At 52.1% G+C, this 17317-nt stretch overlaps 2 protein-coding genes across 4 annotated transcripts; one reads left to right on the top strand and one right to left on the bottom strand.

Moving 5' to 3' along the window:
- The first annotated feature begins 1279 nt into the window (after positions 1 to 1279).
- DNAJC16 (DnaJ heat shock protein family (Hsp40) member C16) lies at positions 1280 to 12677 on the top strand. Of its 3 annotated transcripts, none has more exons than XM_030963974.1 (14): positions 1280 to 1496; positions 2640 to 2706; positions 3575 to 3905; positions 4151 to 4335; positions 5455 to 5559; positions 6135 to 6293; positions 6644 to 6774; positions 6930 to 7113; positions 7283 to 7465; positions 7687 to 7763; positions 8013 to 8093; positions 8181 to 8279; positions 8717 to 8884; positions 9294 to 12677. In XM_030963974.1, exons 1-14 carry the CDS (start codon positions 1336 to 1338, stop codon positions 9688 to 9690), a joined length of 2328 nt encoding a protein of 775 aa, XP_030819834.1. In that variant the 5' UTR covers positions 1280 to 1335; the 3' UTR covers positions 9691 to 12677. The 3 variants fall into 3 exon arrangements, with proteins under 3 accessions (XP_030819834.1, XP_030819833.1, XP_030819835.1); XM_030963973.1 differs by having other exon boundaries at positions 8714 to 8884; XM_030963975.1 differs by lacking the exon at positions 4151 to 4335 and having other exon boundaries at positions 1428 to 1496; positions 8714 to 8884.
- Positions 12678 to 13242: 565 nt separating this feature from the next.
- AGMAT (agmatinase) lies at positions 13243 to 16507 on the bottom strand. The gene is given in 9 exon segments (XM_030963931.1): positions 13243 to 13379; positions 13486 to 13570; positions 13829 to 14008; positions 14341 to 14536; positions 14664 to 14712; positions 15453 to 15573; positions 15576 to 15657; positions 15776 to 16176; positions 16178 to 16507. Coding segments are annotated over 9 exon segments (1518 nt in total). The 3' UTR covers positions 13243 to 13305.
- Between the last annotated feature and the right edge of the window lie 810 nt (positions 16508 to 17317).

The raw sequence follows: 17317 nt of genomic DNA, 5'->3' as shown, positions 1-17317 counted from the left end.
GACTCTGCCACCTAGACAGCCCTTGATCCACCTCACCACCCATTCATCCAATACACATTCCCTAAGCCAGCTGTGCTGGGTTAAGCTGAGCTGGAAATTAGGCACTACGCAGCTCCTTGCTCAACTTCCCCCTTCTCTTCTCCTCCCACCCCGTGGAATGGGAAGGAGAATCAAAGTAAAACTTGTATGTTGAGAAAATAACAGTTTAATAATTGAAAATAAAGTAAAATACAGCAATAATGGTAAATTATAACAACAACAAAAACAATAACAACAACAACAACAATAATAACAATAATAAAGGGGAAAACAAGTGATGCACAATGCAGTTGCTCACCACCCACTGACTGATGTCAGATCCCCTTCCTGAACGCAGATCAGCTCCTTCCCAGTCACTCCCCCCAGCTGATACACTGCGCATTCTGTGGTGTGCAATATCCCTTTGGCCAGTTCAGGTCACCTGTCCCATCTGTGCTCCCTCCCAGTTTCCTTTGCGAACCTCCTCGCTGCCAGAGCACGAGACAAGAAAGAAGTCTTTGACTTTGGATAAACACAACTTAGCAAAAAAACAAAATAGAATCACAGAACATGCTGAGTTGGAGGGGACTCACATGGATCATCGAGTCCAGGTCCTGCAGAGGACACCCCAAGAGTCACATCATGTCCCCTGGAGCTCCTTGAACTCAGACAGGCTCCGCACTGTGCCATTCCCTGGGGAGCCTGTTCAGTGCTCGACCACCCTCTGGGGGAAGAACCTTTTCCTCACATCCAGCCTAACCCTGCCCTGGCAGAGCTCCAGCCATTCCCTGGTCCTGTCACTGTCACCAGAGTAGAGATCAGTGTCTGTCTCTCCTTCTCCCCTCAGAGGAAGCTGTAACTGGGAAGAGTTTCCCCTCAGTCTCCTCCAGCTGAACAGACCAAGTGCCTTCAGCCGCTCCTCCTCCCCTCAAGATCCTTCACCAGCTTCACTGCCCTCCTCTGGACGCTTTCTAACACCTTAATATCCTTCTTATATTGCGGTGCCCACACCTGCCCTCAATATCCTAGGTGAGGCCGCCCCAGCGCAAAGCAGAGCGGGACAATCCCCACCCCGGCCCGATGCCTCCGGGACACGGCTGCCACCATTCCCATTCCGAACCCACAGCACGGCACTGCCGCAGCCTCTGAGCCGCCGCGGCCTCTCCGCAGGCCCTCACCTCCGAGCGCGCCGCCGGCAGCCCCGGGCTCCCGGAAGAGCTCGGTCTCCATGGGGACGGCGGGCGGGCGCGCCGGAAGCGGCGGCGCTCGGTGCGGGAGGGCGGCACGTCCGCTCCTCCGCCCGCGGCCCGCCGGACCATGGAGCCGGGACGGGCCGGCTGCCTCCTGCTCCTCCTGCTGCTGCCGGCGCTGGCAGCGGCCGCGCCGGGCGAGTTCGACCCGTACCGCGTGCTGGGGGTCGGCCGGAGCTCCAGCCAGGCCGACATCAAGAAGGCCTACAAGCGGCTCGCCCGGGAATGGTACGTGCTGCCCTTGCACCCCCTCCGCCCGGCCGCGGGAGCGGATCCCGGCCCCGGCTCAGTGACAGCGGCAGGCCCCGCGGCCCGCGGTGCCCTGAGCCGCCTCGCCTGGCGGTGCGCCCCGGCGTCCTCGCAGGCCGGCGGTCAGCCTGGCACACGTAGATGCTCCATGCCAGCGATACTGCTGTAAAACCCTCTGGAGTCCGGCTGCGGGGGGAGAAGTTCGCTCAGAGTCTGCTTACGAGGGGGAAAAGTTCTCCCAGAATCAGGATACAGGGGGGAAAGTTCTACCCGAGTCCGGCTAGGGTGGGAAAATTCTCACGGCGTTTGGCTACGGGTGGGGGAAAGTTCTCCTGGAATCTGGCTACAGAGGGAAAAGTTCTCCCGGAGTGTGGCTGTGGGGGGAAAATTGTTGCAGAGTCTGGCTACAGGAAAAAAAGTTCTTCTAGAGTCAGGATACAAGTTTTCCCAGAATCAGGCTACAGGGAGAAAAGTTCTCCTGGAGTCTGGCTGCAAGGGGAAAAAGTTCTCCCAGAGTCAAGTGATGGGGGGAAAAGTTCTCTTGGAGTCTGGCTGTGGGGAGAAAAATTTCTCCCTAGGAACTTCTAATACACGAGGGTTGAAGTCTCAGCTTGATACCTGATGTCCAAGGGCTGTTCAGTCGCTGTGCTGTGGAAGTGTGTTGGATGCACAAATGTCACACCCCTCATGCAGGTGGTGTGTGGTGAGGGGCAGGCTTACAGCATAGAAATAAAATTAATAAAGTAGGCTTACCTGCAGCTTTTAGAGCCCATGTTATTCTGTGTGAGACATCCCCGAGGCCATGGCAGGAGGTGATTCAAGGAAGAACCCGGTAGTTATGTAGGGCAGCAGCCAAGGGAGGCATTGCTAGGAAGGAGACACACTCCATGTGCTGGGCTCAGGCTGCTGGGGATGGAGCAGACAGAGGGACAGGCACACAGCCCACATCCCAGTGCTGCATTTTGGGATGGGGTTTGGGCAGGAACAGCATGTGCTGGGTATAAATCTGATCTCAGCCTCGGGGATGTCAGTGCAGGCCCTCACTGCCCATGTCCTCCTCACCTCCAAACAGAGGCCAACAGCTCCCCCACTGATCCCTTTTCCTCTGGTTCTGCCCCACAGGCACCCTGACAAAAACAAGGACCCAGGTGCAGAGGACAAATTCATCCAGATTAGCAAGGCCTATGAGGTAACACATGCTTCCTGTGAACTCCTGCTATCGTTAACATTAAGGGACCTTAGTTTTCCATACATTGCTTTGTGTTTTTTCCAGTATGTCTGTGTGGGAAAGGTGCTTGACTCTGTGGAGGTGGACATTACCCACCCAAATATTTGCTCAGCTTTGTTGACAGAGCCACTGGAGTCACCAACATGGTTTCTGCTGTAAATACTTTGCTACAGGTCTTCCCTGCTCTGCCTAAAAAGCCTCAAAGAAGGAAGGAGTGGGTATTCCCCAAGCCCTGCCCAGCTGACCAGCGTCTTGACTGTGTCACACATACATAAAAGCATTTTGGGGTCATGTAAGCAACGTTCATCATGACAGGGATTTAGTCACCTCAAATTATTCTTAGCAGTAGTTATTTGCATGTTCTGGAAATTGGTTGCTCCAGTTTGTGGCAGCCAAGCCCATGGAAATCAAAATAAATCCTTATTTCCCTGCTAAAAAATGCAGTTTTTCTGCAGGGCTTCTGGCTGCTCAGTGAAACTTTTGGCACTTTCTGAACCCTCCAGATTCAAAGAGACACCAGCAAAAGCCACTCCAGAAAAGAGTGTTTGTGCTCAGAACACAGGATGTTCAGACCCAAGGAGCTGTTGGTTACAGAAGTGGGTACAGCAGTCTGGATTTAGGGGCTCCTTTTCTTTGGGCTGTGAGGGTTTTTTACCCTTATTTACCACAGTGAGCTGAGAAGGATGTGATGCTTCCTTTCTCCAAAATATTTATCCCTCTGATTTGCAGCAAAGACTGTACATTCTTTATATTTTTACTGAGGGATTACAATCAGGGCAGTTGCCCCTCATGGTTTCAGGCAATCATTTTTCCATCTTTTGCTTTCCAGATTCTCTCCAACGAGGAAAAGAGGGCAAACTTTGATCGCTACGGAGATGCTGGGGAAAGCCAGGGCTTCTCTCAGCAGCAGCATCGCCAGTTCCACCGCTTCCATGATGGCTTCTATTTTGATGAGTCCTTCTTCCATTTCCCTTTCAATTCCGAGAGGCGCGACACCTCCGACGAGAAGTATTTGCTCCACTTTTCCCACTACATCAATGAAATTGTGCCAGATAGCTTCAAGAAACCTTACCTCATTAAAATCACCTCAGACTGGTGCTTCAGCTGCATCCACATCGAGCCTGTGTGGAAGGAAGTTGCTCAGGAATTGGAGGCTCTGGGTACGGAGGAGGTTGTTGGGGTTGGGTGTGTGTCCCTCACCTCGTAAGGCTGCAGTGGTTTGCCTTCAGGTTTGTGTGACCCAGTTTAGACCCTGTGGATTTCCTCAGGGTTTTATCCTAATGCTCTCCCAAACATTCCTAACTCCAAAGCAGGGTGCTGGGCAAAGGAGCAGGTCATCAGTTTTGCACTGGGCATTTGGGTTGTGGGGGATCTTAGAGGTGAACCCGGTGCTCTCCTTTTCCAGGAGCAGGAATCGGTGTCGTTCACGCGGGGTACGAACGGCGCCTTGCCCATCATCTGGGTGCCCACAGCACTCCAACCCTGCTGGGGCTCATTAATGGGAAAATAACCTTCTTCCACAACGCTGTCGTTCGGGAAAACCTGCGGCAGTTCGTGGAGAACCTTCTGCCAGGGAATCTTGTTGAAAAGGTAGGTTCTAGCAGGGGTGTCAGATGCTGCTGCCCCTCTCTGCCTAGAGATCCCTCTTTCCTTGGCTGTTTTGGTGGTTAATCTGTTTAATTCAGGCTCCAAGCTGATCTGTGGCACAAAGCTCCAAACCCTGGAGCTGTCAGAAGCGTTCCCACCCCACAGCTCTGTAACGCCAGTCCTTGAAAAGAGGATCCTGCATCTACATGGTCACACCAGTGATTCTAGTGGCAGCTGACCCCAGCTGTGACACCTCACAGCTGTCAGGACAGGAACCTGCTGGATTTCACTTCTCTCCTGCTTTCTTGGCATTTCATCCAGCAAATTAGGGACCACTTTCTACCTCATAGGCCACATCTGCTAAAACTCACTGACGCAGAGTCCCATTTGTTTTGTCCAGTTTTCCTTCAGACCTTTGAAATGAACTTGCAGCATGAGCCCTTTCAAAGTCATAAGTAAAATCTCCTAACTGATAATATATTCCAGTGTTTCAGCCTTCTGGTGATTTTTGACAGAGTCCTAAGATGCCCACCACCCCTGTGATGTGGCTGGGTCAGCCCCCACAGCACTGTCACCAGCCTGGCCTCTACTCATGGCTTTGTTCACCTCACCCCATTTTCCCTTGGGATCTTTACCAGAGGTCACCTGCCCCAACAGGCTCTTGACTTCTGGGAGTTATTGGACTTCTTGCCCCAAAAATAGGGATCATTTCCCCTTCTACAGTAACTGCAGCTGTTTATGTACTTTCTGAAAGGTAGCATACCTGAAACAGAGCATGTTTACTGGAGCTCTCAGGTTTCTTTTAGCCCTTGGGTTTCCATTTTTATGTATATATAAATAATATGGTCCCAACAAACAGGAGAATAACAGTGATGCTGACATTGTCTTGGAATGGCATCAACAGAGGCTGCAATAACTAAGACGGCTGAGGGAGGTAAAGAGTGATGGTTTTAATTCACTCATTAATCAGGAATATATGTTTTAAAGACCAACCCAACATCTGCTTCCTGCAACACCTGGACAGCATTTTCAGGCTCTGCCCTTGTTCAGACACCTTGTTGCAGAGCATTGATGGTGTCTGACAGCTCAGAGGTTAAACTGACGTTCTGCTTCTGTCTAAAGATTACAGATAAAAACTACATCCGCTTTCTGTCCCACTGGAGGAAAGACAACAAGCCCCACGTGCTGCTCTTTGATCACATGCCAGTTGTGCCGTTGTTATACAAGGTAATGTCATTTCTCTCACTGCATTGTTGACTTGCTTACAAATCCAGATGTTCCAAATTACAGCACGCCACTGCCGTGAGCTGAGGTGGACTGATGCCTCCAGACACCACTGACTGGTTTGAGGAGAGCAAGCTGATTTGTGCAGGTTGTAAATGATGTAGCCAGGTGACCAGCTTTGTAAGGAGTCTGTTTCTTCGTCCTCACACAGTTATCCTTCACGGGTGTGAAAGTGCAGGTGTGTTTCAGAGGTAGCAGCAACACAGGTGCACAACCTTTGTTGGGAATGAGATGTTTGTGGCATGTCTAATTTGGGTTGCTGAAAATCCCATTTCCTAAGAAGCCCCTGCCCCTCTACAATATGTCAGGCTGTAAATAAAGCTGTGGATCCGTGGAGACTCCTGGCACAATGACCAAGAGGATGCAAAATTTGGTTCAGTGAGGGAGAGGAAGGGCTTGTACCTCTCGCAGCACATCTGATGGGATTCAAACAGCGGGATGTGTTCTTGGAGCAAAGTCACCACGGGCACTTGGGGGAGCAAATGCTTACTCTGTAACATAACTTTCCTCCTGCCCAGCTGACAGCCTTTGCCTACCGAGATTACCTGTCCTTTGGCTACGTGTACGTCGGGCTGCGAGGCACTGAGGAGTTGTCCAGCCAGTACAACATCAACGTCTACACTCCCACCATGATGATCTTCAAGGAGCACATCGACCGGCCCGCTGACGTGGTGCAGGTATCACTCAGAGCCCTCTCCAAGAGCTTAGGGAAACAGGCACGGAGCTTTTCTGACCACCCTGGTGATGAGGGCATGGTCAGTGGTGCAGTTTGGAGGAAGAGTGTTTGTTCTCAGCTTAAACTCAGGCTTTGGAGGAGGAGAGAGAGTGTTAGGACAAGGGAAGCTTGGGGCACTCCAGCTTATTGGGGAGTGGGGACACCCGTAACTTTCCAGTCCTGGGGCCTCAAAACATCTTGGGTGATGGCAGGGATGACTACAAGGGCTGGCAGCCTTCTCCTGGAACATCCAACAGCTTTCCCCTCCTCTTCCTGCTCATTTCTGACTTCTGCTTTCTTGGTCCTTGCCAGGCACGAGAAATGAAGAAGCAGCTCATTGATGACTTCCTTTCCCAGAATAAGTTCCTCATGGTGGCCAGGCTCACCAGCCAGAGGCTGTTCCAGGAGCTGTGTCCTGTGAAGAAGTCTCACCGTCAGCGGAAGTAAGTGAGGGGTTCCCATTTTGTTTCCCAAGGCTCTGGGGCTGCTCCTAGAGTCACTTTTGGTTTGTCACTTTGTTCTGCCAAGAGGAAAGGGGTTGGTCGTTCCCTCTCACCTCCAGACTGGCTCTTAATCTGCATCTCATTGTGTCACCCAGGCACTGCGTGGTCTTGCTTACCGAGGAAGGAGAGAAGTTTGCTGAGGCTTATGAGGCATTTTTGACTTTTGCTGTGGCCAACACAAAAGACACACTGAGGTTTGTGCACATCTACAGTGATCGGCAGCCAGAATTTGCAGATGCCTTGCTGATGGATGAGGAGAAGTATCGTGGAAGATCAGCTGTGAGGGTTTTATTTTTTTAATCCCTTCTTCTCTTAGCCTGTCATTTAATTGATGCTGTACCTTGATGTGACACCTGATTCTGGGCAGTGGTTTGAAATGAATCATCTGTCTAGAGGAAAACAAAAGCCCCCTCCTCTCTGACATGTGCCATGCTCTTGGCTCATCCAGGTGGTCATTCTGGAGAGACGCAATAATGCAGGGAAGATCGCCTATAAAGTCTTGGAGGAGGCCTGGCAAGGCAGCAAAGAGGACAACTTCATCCTCCTGGATCTTCTGGACCAGCTGAGAACAGACCCTGGCCTTCTGTCATCAGAGACCGTCGTGGCAGACCTGAATGATGAGCTCGCTCCTGTAAGTGCACAGCCTTTCGAGATGCCTGACATTCGTGTTACCTTTGTGGACAGTCCCATTATGGTTGTTCAGAGGCATTATTTATATTTTAAAATAACAAGGCAAAACTCTTAGAAGATTTTTTGCTTACAGAAGGTATCTCATGGCATGCTGTGAACCTGTTGGGGCTCTTTATAGCAGTTTTGTCATTTCGTTTTTTGCTTTTCATTCTTTTCAAACAGATGTTCCTTATCCGATGGTTCTACTCCGCCGTGGACTACATCTCAGGCTGGTGGGACAGTTTGTTTCACAGTAACTGGTATGGATTGGGCTTCCATTGTTGGTATTCACAGCTTCCTTGTCACCTTATTTTAAAACAGATCCAATTTTAGTATCCTTTTGGGTGGGAGCAGGACAGCACTCAAAAACATTATGGCCTTTAAGACCCAAGAAACAAGCTGAGTTTCTGGGGAAGGCACACGGTGTTATCTGACATAGGCAAGAACTGAAATTGAGGCAGAAAATGTGAACTCACAGACCTGACTGCTGCTTGCACATCTTCCCTCAGGCGAGAAATGATGCCACTCCTGTCCTTGCTCTTCTCTGCGCTCTTCATTCTCTTTGGCACTGTTATTGTTCAGGCTTTCAGGTGAGTGTCCACCAAAATGCCCTCAGGGATAGCTCTTCAGTCCAACCCTAAGGCCTTAAACACACACAAAATGACTTTCCTCTGCAGTGATTCGAGTGACACAAGGGACGCTCCACCCTCGGGGAAAGAAGAAACGGCCGCAAAGACGGAGAAGAACGACGCGAGCTTCAGCAAAGAGAGTAACAGGTTCCCTCTCTAACTTTTCCAGAATGTTTTCTGCAGAAGCATTGCTCAGGGAGCATCTGTGCAGGGAGGGTTAGTAAAGAGCAGAGAAGTGCTGAAGTTGCACATAGTGCAGTTGTGCAGGGCAGTGCAGGCACAGCAAGGAAGGAGGACCAGTGCACAGCCAGGACCCAGCCAGCAAGGACAAGGGGACACTAATCTGCTTATTAAACAATTCCCACCAAGTTTGCCCAAGACAATGTCCTCAGGGGAGAAGTAAAGGTCTGACCCACTCGTTGAGAGAGGTGCAAACCAAGCTATTGCACCAGTTACATTGGCTTTTGCTACAGGGCACAGGGATGGCTCAGCATAACGGGCTGGCAAATGCACTCACAGTTTCTCCTTCCTCAGTTGCTCCCAGTTCTTGGCCCCCCTTTCACTCGGTGTTTTTGTTGCAGCAGGATTCCCAAAAAGAGCTTTGTTGAGGTGACTGAGCTAACAGACATCAACTACACCAGTAACTTGGTGCGCCTGAGGCCAGGGCACATGAACGTCGTCTTGATCCTGTCCAACTCCACCAAAACCCCCCTGCTCCAGAAGTTCGCCCTGGAAGTCTACATGTTCACAGGGTAGGCTGGGCCCTCTCCCAGGCTTCTGTTGCTGTATTAACCACTTGTGTAATGCTGCTCTGGTGACATGTCAGGAGTGTGGGTGGCTCCATTGCCGGGAGTGAATGCTTCTGGTGATCAAAGCGGCCTCTGCCCTCATCAGTGGCAATGAGCCACCAGAAACCAAGAGGCTCTTCCCAGCCAGACTTGGTGGTGGTGGCCAGAGGGGTTGGGTGCTGCTGCCACTTTGACCGTACCCATGATTTGACAAATAGAAAGCACGACAGTGCTGCATACACTGAGCTGAAAAAGGAGCTGCAGCAACATAGCACTGCGCTGTCCTTGTTGACAATTCCTTACCTGTCCAGTAGGAATCCAGCCAGACCCAGGACACATGCTAATTCCAGTATCTTCTCTGCTCTTCCCCCAGGAGCAGCTCTCTTCACTTCTCCTTCCTCAGCCTGGACAAGCACCGAGAGTGGCTGGAGTATCTGCTGGAGTTTGCGCAGGATGCGGCCCCCATCCCAAACCAGTACGACAAGCATTTCCTCGAGCGTGACTACACAGGCTATGTCCTGGCTCTGAACGGCCACAAGAAATACTTCTGCCTCTTTAAGCCTCACAGATCAGGGGACGAGGGGGGAACCCTGGGATCGTGCGAGGATTACGATGCTTTACAACATGCAGAAGCCAGAGGGAAATCCTCCTGCAGCCCGGGATCTAGATCCATTAAAAACAAATTACACAAATTGTCCTTTTGGATGGAACGCCTTCTAGAGGGTTCCTTACAGAGGTTCTATATCCCCTCGTGGCCTGCACTAGACTGAGGAATTTTACAGAGATTCTAAGGGGACAAATTTTTATGAAGATGACAAGGGACAGCTCTTTCCAGGAATACTCAAACAAGCTTGATGAATGGACTTTAGGTTTTAGATGAACTTTCCTGGGGCTGGCAATTAGAACACACCTCCCGTGTCTGGAGGCTGGGAGCGCAGCCAAGCCTACCCGTGTGCCCTCCACTGCCCCGCCGTGCGTTTGGACACTGTACAACCCAAGAGCCAAGAAGTCCGTTGTGCCCCTCTCGTCCTGCCACGTCTGCTTCCCGAGTCGCCCCCATCCCACCTCTTGTTTACCTCAGTTGAAGAAACCCGTGACTTCCCTGGGTCTGGACCAGCTGTGGCCGGTGATGCAGGCCAGGTCATGGTACTCCCTCCCCGTCCCTGTGTGCTTAGCCCATGGTGCATGGTGTAACTCTGGCAAGACCCTGCAGACCCTCCAGGCCCTGCCCTTCCAAAAGGCCTCCTCCCATCAGGCAGTGGTACTCTCTTGGCTTTCCCCATGGTAAGTGATGCAGAATCCGGTTAGGAGCATCTCTCTTGTAGCAAACCGTAGCTGGGACCCCCACATGGTGCAGGCTCGTGGGCGATCTGCATGTTTCATGCTCCTTGTGTCATGGTTCCACCTGCAGCTTCACTAACTGAACCATAACAGGGAGGGAAAGGGCATGGCCGTAAAATACTGTCAAAGTGTTGAGTCATTTAAATGTCACGTTGATTTTTCAGATGCCTTTTCTGCTTCTGTCGATTTTAGACGATGTATCCTAGAGCCATAATTTTACCTGTGTCCTCAGATTGTAGGCGTGAGCTGCTATGAGCCAGTAGATGTGTAAAAAACTCTACGTAGCTGCCAGGGAGTCACCTGGGCTCCTTGCAAACACCTTTCCAGCTGTAGTACAAACCAACCTTCCTTTGTATCAAGGAACCTCATCCTTCAATGATTGTATTCTTGAAATGTTGCCCCAGAAGTGCTGTATCATCAGACTGTTGCGTGCGTGTGAAGCTCCTTTGGTTTAGTTGGAGGTTGAGATGTTGGGTTTCAGCCTCTCACCCATTTCCTTCTTACCCCAAACCTCCATTTCTGCACACTCAGGCTGCTCTCATGGCTTTGTGTTTGTTTGCTTGGATATTTCTTTCATCTTTTGGAAGCATTTGGGGTGTGTGAGGTTAGAGCAGCTGCACAGCCCTGGGTTTGGACATTGCTTTGCTGTAGCAGTGCCCCGACAGCTGCTTCCAGCACCACAGGGAAAGGGTGCCCCTGGGTAAGGCAGAAGGATGACAAGCAGCAGCCTGGTGGCTGCTTAACACTCCTCGAGTGACCAAGCAAGGCAGCAAGGCTTCTCTCTGTGGCAAGGACTGAAATCCTGTGAGGTTTGTTCTTCCTTTTCACTGCACCGGGGCTGACACTGGTGCCCAGGCCTTCTCCTTCCATGGATCTGGAACCCTGTGGCACCATCAGGCTCCAGCATTGCCAAAGCACAGGGATGGGGGCCAGTGGCCTTTGCCACAGGGCTTGGAGCACAGAGCACTCAGTGAACACATGGTGTTAATTCCAGACTCAGCCCTTGCCGCTTTAGTTACCATCTTAGAGCAGCCATTCAGTGGGAATAACTGCCAGCCCCTGAGCTAGCTGCTGATCCCACAGAGAAGTTGGGAATGCTCCAGTCATTGCACTCCCTATGTGCCCTAATTGCTCCCAAAGCCTTGCCTCATTGCATTTCCCCATCCTGGGAGCAGACTGGCATGCTCCAACCCCCTCAGGTACCTCAGATCCCCTGTACAACGTGCTTCAAATAAAGGCTGTGATGCTACAAACGATCCCTATGTGAGGTTAGTTAATTCCAGCCCATTGCACTCTGGGCCATGGAATGAGGCACTAAAGTAGAGGGAAGGAAGGAAGGTGATGTCTTCTCCCTGCCCAGGAGCTCCTGTGAAGCTCCTGTGAAGGCGCACAGGCAGCGCTGACAGAGAGCAGAGAGGGAGTGAAACACCAGCCTGATGCTTCTAGACTTCATTCCCACCTGGCTGGAGCAATCACTGCAGCACTCCTGCACTTTTCCCACAGCTTGCCATGCGGGATGTGGTTGTTATAGCTTTTAGCCCAGCAGAAGGCTCCACATAACATCTTAAACATTTGCAGGAGCAGAAGAACGCTCTCTGGCTCTCTGCTGTTTCTTCAGCTGATCAGAAACAAGGAGAAAACCCTCAACTCATGAAAAAAAGTGCCTAGTTACACTACAGTGAGGGAATTCAGCCCAACCCTGAGGAAGGGGAGAAGGCTTTATGGCCTTCACATCCATTGTGTGTTGCATGCTGCCAGAATCATTTGGTTTATTTTCTTTTTAGCACAGTGTGCTGGGTTGACTATATGATGCTTTTATCCCTGAGCCAGGACACACAGGTAACCTCCCCTTTCAGCCAGGGAGTGCTTGCATCAGTCCACCGGTGCTGACTGGGGCTGGACAGGAGCACAGCTCCTGGATTTTTATGGAAATTTTGCCTAAGTTGAAGCAAAAGCCAAGCTGCTCTGCCCCCTGGTTTAGTTGGCTGCAGTGCCAGCATGGCACTCCAGGTGTTTGCTGTCTTGAGACCACAGTCAGAGCTGCTTATCCCGGGATCTGCCCTCTCCCAGCAGCCATGAACCATCACCCCATCATTTTCTGAACACTTGTGATTCTGTTCCACACGCGGTGATTTGTAATCCAAAGATTGAGGAGATTGGGTCCTAGTGCACTTTCCTAGTGAGTTTTGAGTGATGGCACAGTGCTCAGAGCTGAGGCAAAGGGATACAGGCCCCAGAGTGGAGATTGTTCCAAACTCCTCCCTGTCCCTGTCTCTGCCCTTCACCCACAGCAGCCAGGAGCCAGGACACGAGCGCAGCCTGACAAGTAGGACTGAGAACTAGGTACCTATTTTGCACTTTTGATACTGGGAGGGGGGGAATTAACTTATTTGGCAAACTTGTCTTTTTTATTTTTGGGGGGTTTTGTTTTGTTTTTGTATTTGTGATCAGGCACTGATGTCATTTTGTTTTAAGACAATTACAGTTTCGCAACCAAAATAAACTATTTTAATGTGTGATGAGGTGGCTCTGTGTCTCCATGTCCCAACTAACCTCACCTCCATGTCCTCTCAGAAATTTCAGGAGCGTTAAACTGCTCCTGCCATAGGAAACGCCTGGTTATTTCACCAGCCGCAATTTAGTCAAATATCTCCCTACTCTCAGCAGGAGGCTCAGGCCCCCTCCATGTCCTCCCTTCTTCTACATTCATTGTCCTGCTGCAACATCCTAATGGGACAAACCTTTCACCAGTGACAGTTTTTCCAGGAGCCCTGTGAGCTGGGTGAATCTTTCCAGAGGCAAAATGGCATTAGCCTCATCTATGCCTTCCCAGGCCAGCTCCAAAGCTCCAGACCCCAGTTAAATGGGGTGTCTAGCCTGTTCCCTACAGTTTCCCAGCTAAAAAATACCTTTTCTAGTGGTAAATGGCATTTACTTCATGCTGCAAAGCCCATGCTGGCTGCAGCTGTCTGAAGGGAAGGAGACATGGAAAGCCTGGCTGAGGACACAGAGAAGCATTGCCCCAGGGCAGGTGGGAACTGCCCTCACAGTGTCTTCACTCCTGGGAGGACACACAGCATCTCAAACAGTAGGTTTGCCCCCAGGAGAGCTGTATTGCCTAAAAAAACAAGACAAAAAAAGGAAATCTGTGTATATCCAACGGATTTCACCCACACCCACCAGTGCCAGGCACTTGTCTTGCCCTCAGGCATCTTCAGACTCACCAGAGACATCGTACATTGGTGCAACTTCCACAAGGTCACACCCCACTATGTTCAGGCCTTTGCAGCCACGAATAATCTCCAAAGCCTAGGGAAAAAATGGGTTTGGGATCAAGAAACACATTGGACTTAGCAGACCAGTCCAGGCTCTGCTTTCCCCATATTCCAGTAAGGAAACCCAACCTCTACAGACCAAATCATATCAGTTCCACATTTTGCTTCCTCACCACCATGAGGAAACACTTCCTGGCCTCTCTAAACTTCCACTTTGCTGTGCTGGTGAAACGACCTCCTTTAAGGAAGCAAAAGAGCCCTTTCCCCCTGGGCAGGGCAGCGTGTCCCTCACCTGTGCAGGTGTGAGCCCGGCTATCTCGGGGGTGCCGGTGCCCGGGGCGTAGGCAGGGTCCAGCCCATCGATATCGAAGCTGATGTACATCGGCCTCTCCCCCATCTGCGCCCTCACCTCCCTCATCAGCGGCTCCAGGGACTTCATCCAGCACTCCTCAGCGGGGACCACGCGGAAACCCTGTGGGAGCACAGACACACAGGTACCTGCTTAGGGAAAGGGGGGAGATGAGGATCATCCCTTGCCCTGCTGGGGAATATCTACCGGGAACAATCCTCATTCCAGGGCCAAGCTGCAGAAGTGCACCTGGAAACACCTTCCATCCCCTACACACACTATCTCCCCACTCAGCTGACATTCAGTGAGCCGGGAGCGCTTGTCCTGCAGACAAGCCGCTTGCATGGAACAAGAGGCAAAAAATGTATTTATTTCCCGTCGGAAGCCAAGTAAATGTTACTGACGCGGTATTTATGGCAGGGGGAGCACACTACTCTGCGTGCGGATCAGTTTACCTGTTCCCGGCAGTACTTGTGGGGATCGGGGTCATAGGAGGAGCCTCGGATGCCGATCTGTACTACGCGGCCGCAGTCCAGCAGCCCTTCCTCCACACAGCGCCGGAACGGGCTCCCGTGGTAGATCTTCTGCCCCAGGGCCGTGTCCCCGGTGTCGGTGTGAGCATCCACGTGCACCAGCCCCACGGGACCGTGCCTGCTCGAGACAGGGTGGTCACGCTAGTCCTGTCCCGTGCATGGTGGCCCTGCCAATAGCAGGGACAGCAAACCTTGCTGAGCTTTTTCCCAGGTCCTTTCTCTCCACCTCCACATTAGAAACTTACTTTGCCGCCAGGGCCTGCAGGATTGGGTATGTTATGGTGTGATCTCCACCTGCAAGAAGACACAGGGAAGAGGGGGAATACCCTACAGGAGCTGCTCAGTGCTCATTACTTTTGCTCCCAAGTAATTTCTTCCATCTTTGCATTTATCCTGCACTTATTTATGCAGGGCTTCATTGCCAAAGGAAAACTAACACTCCCATGTGCAGGGTGCTTCCTCTCCTGGGTCCTCTCTTCTCCTGGTCTTCCTTTTAGGGAGGACCAGATATGCAGAACTGCCAGCAGGGACAGCCTGTGGAGCAGGATCCTTGATTTGGCTTATAAATAGATATTTGATCAGCTTCTAGGATGCTGTAACTGGTGACTTGCCCCTCGTTACTCCACGCACTCACTGCCTTCAGCAGCACTAATGCCAAGCACTAACAGCTGCGAACTTGAGCATGCACCCAAATCAGGCCTCGTGCAAAGCCTGGTGCTCACTCAGCTGGAGGGACACAAGGGACAAAACCTGCTCTTGCTTTGAGTCCTGCTCAACAGCACACCAAAAGCACGTCACTGGTTTTATGTACCGACGGACCCATCCTCCTCATTTCTGACCCAAAGGAGAGGCATCACAGAACATTCTGTTCAGCCAAGAGCCTGTGAATTTACCCATGATACAGTACAACAGCCCAGGCAGGGAGCAGATTCATCGCTCGCCTTCTGCCAAGCCTGGACTGAATGACAGGAGAAGCAGAGGGAGTTTGGCAGAGCCAGGACGCAGTGGCAAGACAGGGAGACTGGGGCTCCTACCCAAGGTGAGGGGCACACAGCCGGAGGCCACGATCTCCTGGTAGGAGTCCCGGATGAGGCGGCAGCTGTCGGGCAGGTTGTAGAGGTTCACGTTCACGTCCCCGATGTCGGCCACCCGCAGCGGGAGTCGAGGGGCGCGGCCCCGGTGCTGCCGTTGAACCTCCTCAGCATGGCCGACTCGGCGCGGATCTGACGCGGGCCGAACCTGGGCCGTGACATGGCTGGGAAATGCCACCAGGCATTGTCCCCAGCACCCCTCTCACCACAGGAGAGCCGTGCCCAATGGCCAGAGGGAAGTATGAGCTTCCCTGGCTGGCCCTTACCTGGCTCCCGGCCGGTTGGACGTGCCCGTGTCCAGCGGGACACCGACAAACGCCACGTCCAGTCCCTCCGCAGACGCCTGCATGGGAAGCCTCATCATGGAGCAGACCCCCACAGGCCGGGCCACGAGCAGGGCACTGGGGGGTACGTTGAACTGCGAGCTCCAGCAGCTGGGGGCTCTGCTCCCTGGGACCAGGGGCTGGAGGAGCCCTGCAGACACACTGGCTGGGGAGCTGGAGGCGGCCAGAAGGGCCGGAGGCCACAGGCTGTGGTGTGACGCTGTCACCATAGTGGTCACAGCTGGCTTGGGAGCACAGAGCCCAGCTCCCCGGGGCAGCAGCTGGCTGCAGGCAGCCCAGAGCAGAGATCTCATCCTGACCCACACACTCCCACCCTCTCTCTCACTGGGAACACAGCGAGGTGTGCTGTGGAGCCCGTTCCCAGCTTGGGCAGAGTGCCAGCTGCCTCTGCCAAGCCTCCCTCCAGGGATCAAAGTGCACCAGACACTCCACTGCCCAGGGAAGGGCAGAAACCCAGCCCAGCCTCCACATTCATCCTCCCAGCCAACCCCTTTCCCAATGGCATAGTCCTGGCAAACACTGGGAACAAACACAGCAGTGAGGGGCAAGAGCCTGTGCAGGGATTAGTGGGACAGGGTGGGAGGGACATGCTGGGAGATGTCCCAGTTTGCTCCCCTTGGGCATTTGCAGACAGCACAGTAGCATTTGTTGCATTAATAGCCTGTACTTTTAACCTGCACTCCACAAAAGCAACCAGAATGCTGAAAAATCATAAAAATGTCTCGTTAGCAGAAGGCAGAAGGGAAAGAAAACAAAAGGGAAGTCTGACCTCAGCAGAACCACGGGGGGGACAAAATGCAAGCAACAGGGGAAGCATTAACAGGGATTTAAGGACCTGAGGGACAAGCTGCAGGACAAGCATTTTAGGCCATTTTTGAGGACAGAATTTAAATGATTTCCAGGGAAAGCAAGTTTACAATGAGTGGAGTTAATCAGTGCCAATAAAACCCTGGTTGGGCAAATACAAACACACTTGATACTGGATGGCTCCAGCCCATAATTCTGCTCCCTGCTTGTATGGAGATGGGACCTGGGAGAGAGGGAAAGGCATGGGAATGATGTTCATGGCAGGAAGAGGGCTTCGAGATCCACCACACAGCCACAGCATTTACTCCTCAAAAAGGCTCCACAGGGTCCAGGGCATGGGACTCGCTGCCAGACCCAGGCACACACAAAGCAAAGGCAGCAGAAACACACTGCAAGAGCTCAGTAATGTAAGAAACAGCAGCAGACACTTTGGCTGGGTCAGATAAGTGTTACAAAGGCCTTTTTTTGCAGCTTTCTCCCCCAAGAGCTCATTTCCCCCAATTCCCCAGGCTCTGTGCTCTTTGCTGCACTGGAACAATGTGCAGAACCCTGAGTGCAGGTTACCCTGTGATGATTAGGGGTATCAGCCACTGTCTGATACTGCAGGAGCAGACAGTGATTTACCACGCAGCAGAGTACGAAACACATCCCCATGGC

This window comes from Camarhynchus parvulus, chromosome 21 (assembly GCF_901933205.1).
Source record: "Camarhynchus parvulus chromosome 21, STF_HiC, whole genome shotgun sequence".
In the NCBI taxonomy this organism is placed as follows: domain Eukaryota; kingdom Metazoa; phylum Chordata; class Aves; order Passeriformes; family Thraupidae; genus Camarhynchus; species Camarhynchus parvulus.
The sequence above is the reverse complement of the archived record's forward strand: the minus strand, read 5'-3'. Positions and strand labels throughout refer to the sequence as shown.

What these genes read in the sequence shown, in the direction of transcription:
- DNAJC16 (XM_030963973.1), top strand. Translation starts at nt 1,336, where the DNA reads ATGGAGCCGGGACGGGCCGGCTGCCTCCTGCTCCTCCTGCTGCTGCCG. An exon ending in AGATTAGCAAGGCCTATGAG is followed by an intron (nt 2,707 to 3,574) that starts GTAACACATGCT and finishes TTTGCTTTCCAG; the next exon opens with ATTCTCTCCAACGAGGAAAA. An exon ending in GTTATTGTTCAGGCTTTCAG is followed by an intron (nt 8,094 to 8,180) that starts GTGAGTGTCCAC and finishes TTTCCTCTGCAG; the next exon opens with TGATTCGAGTGACACAAGGG.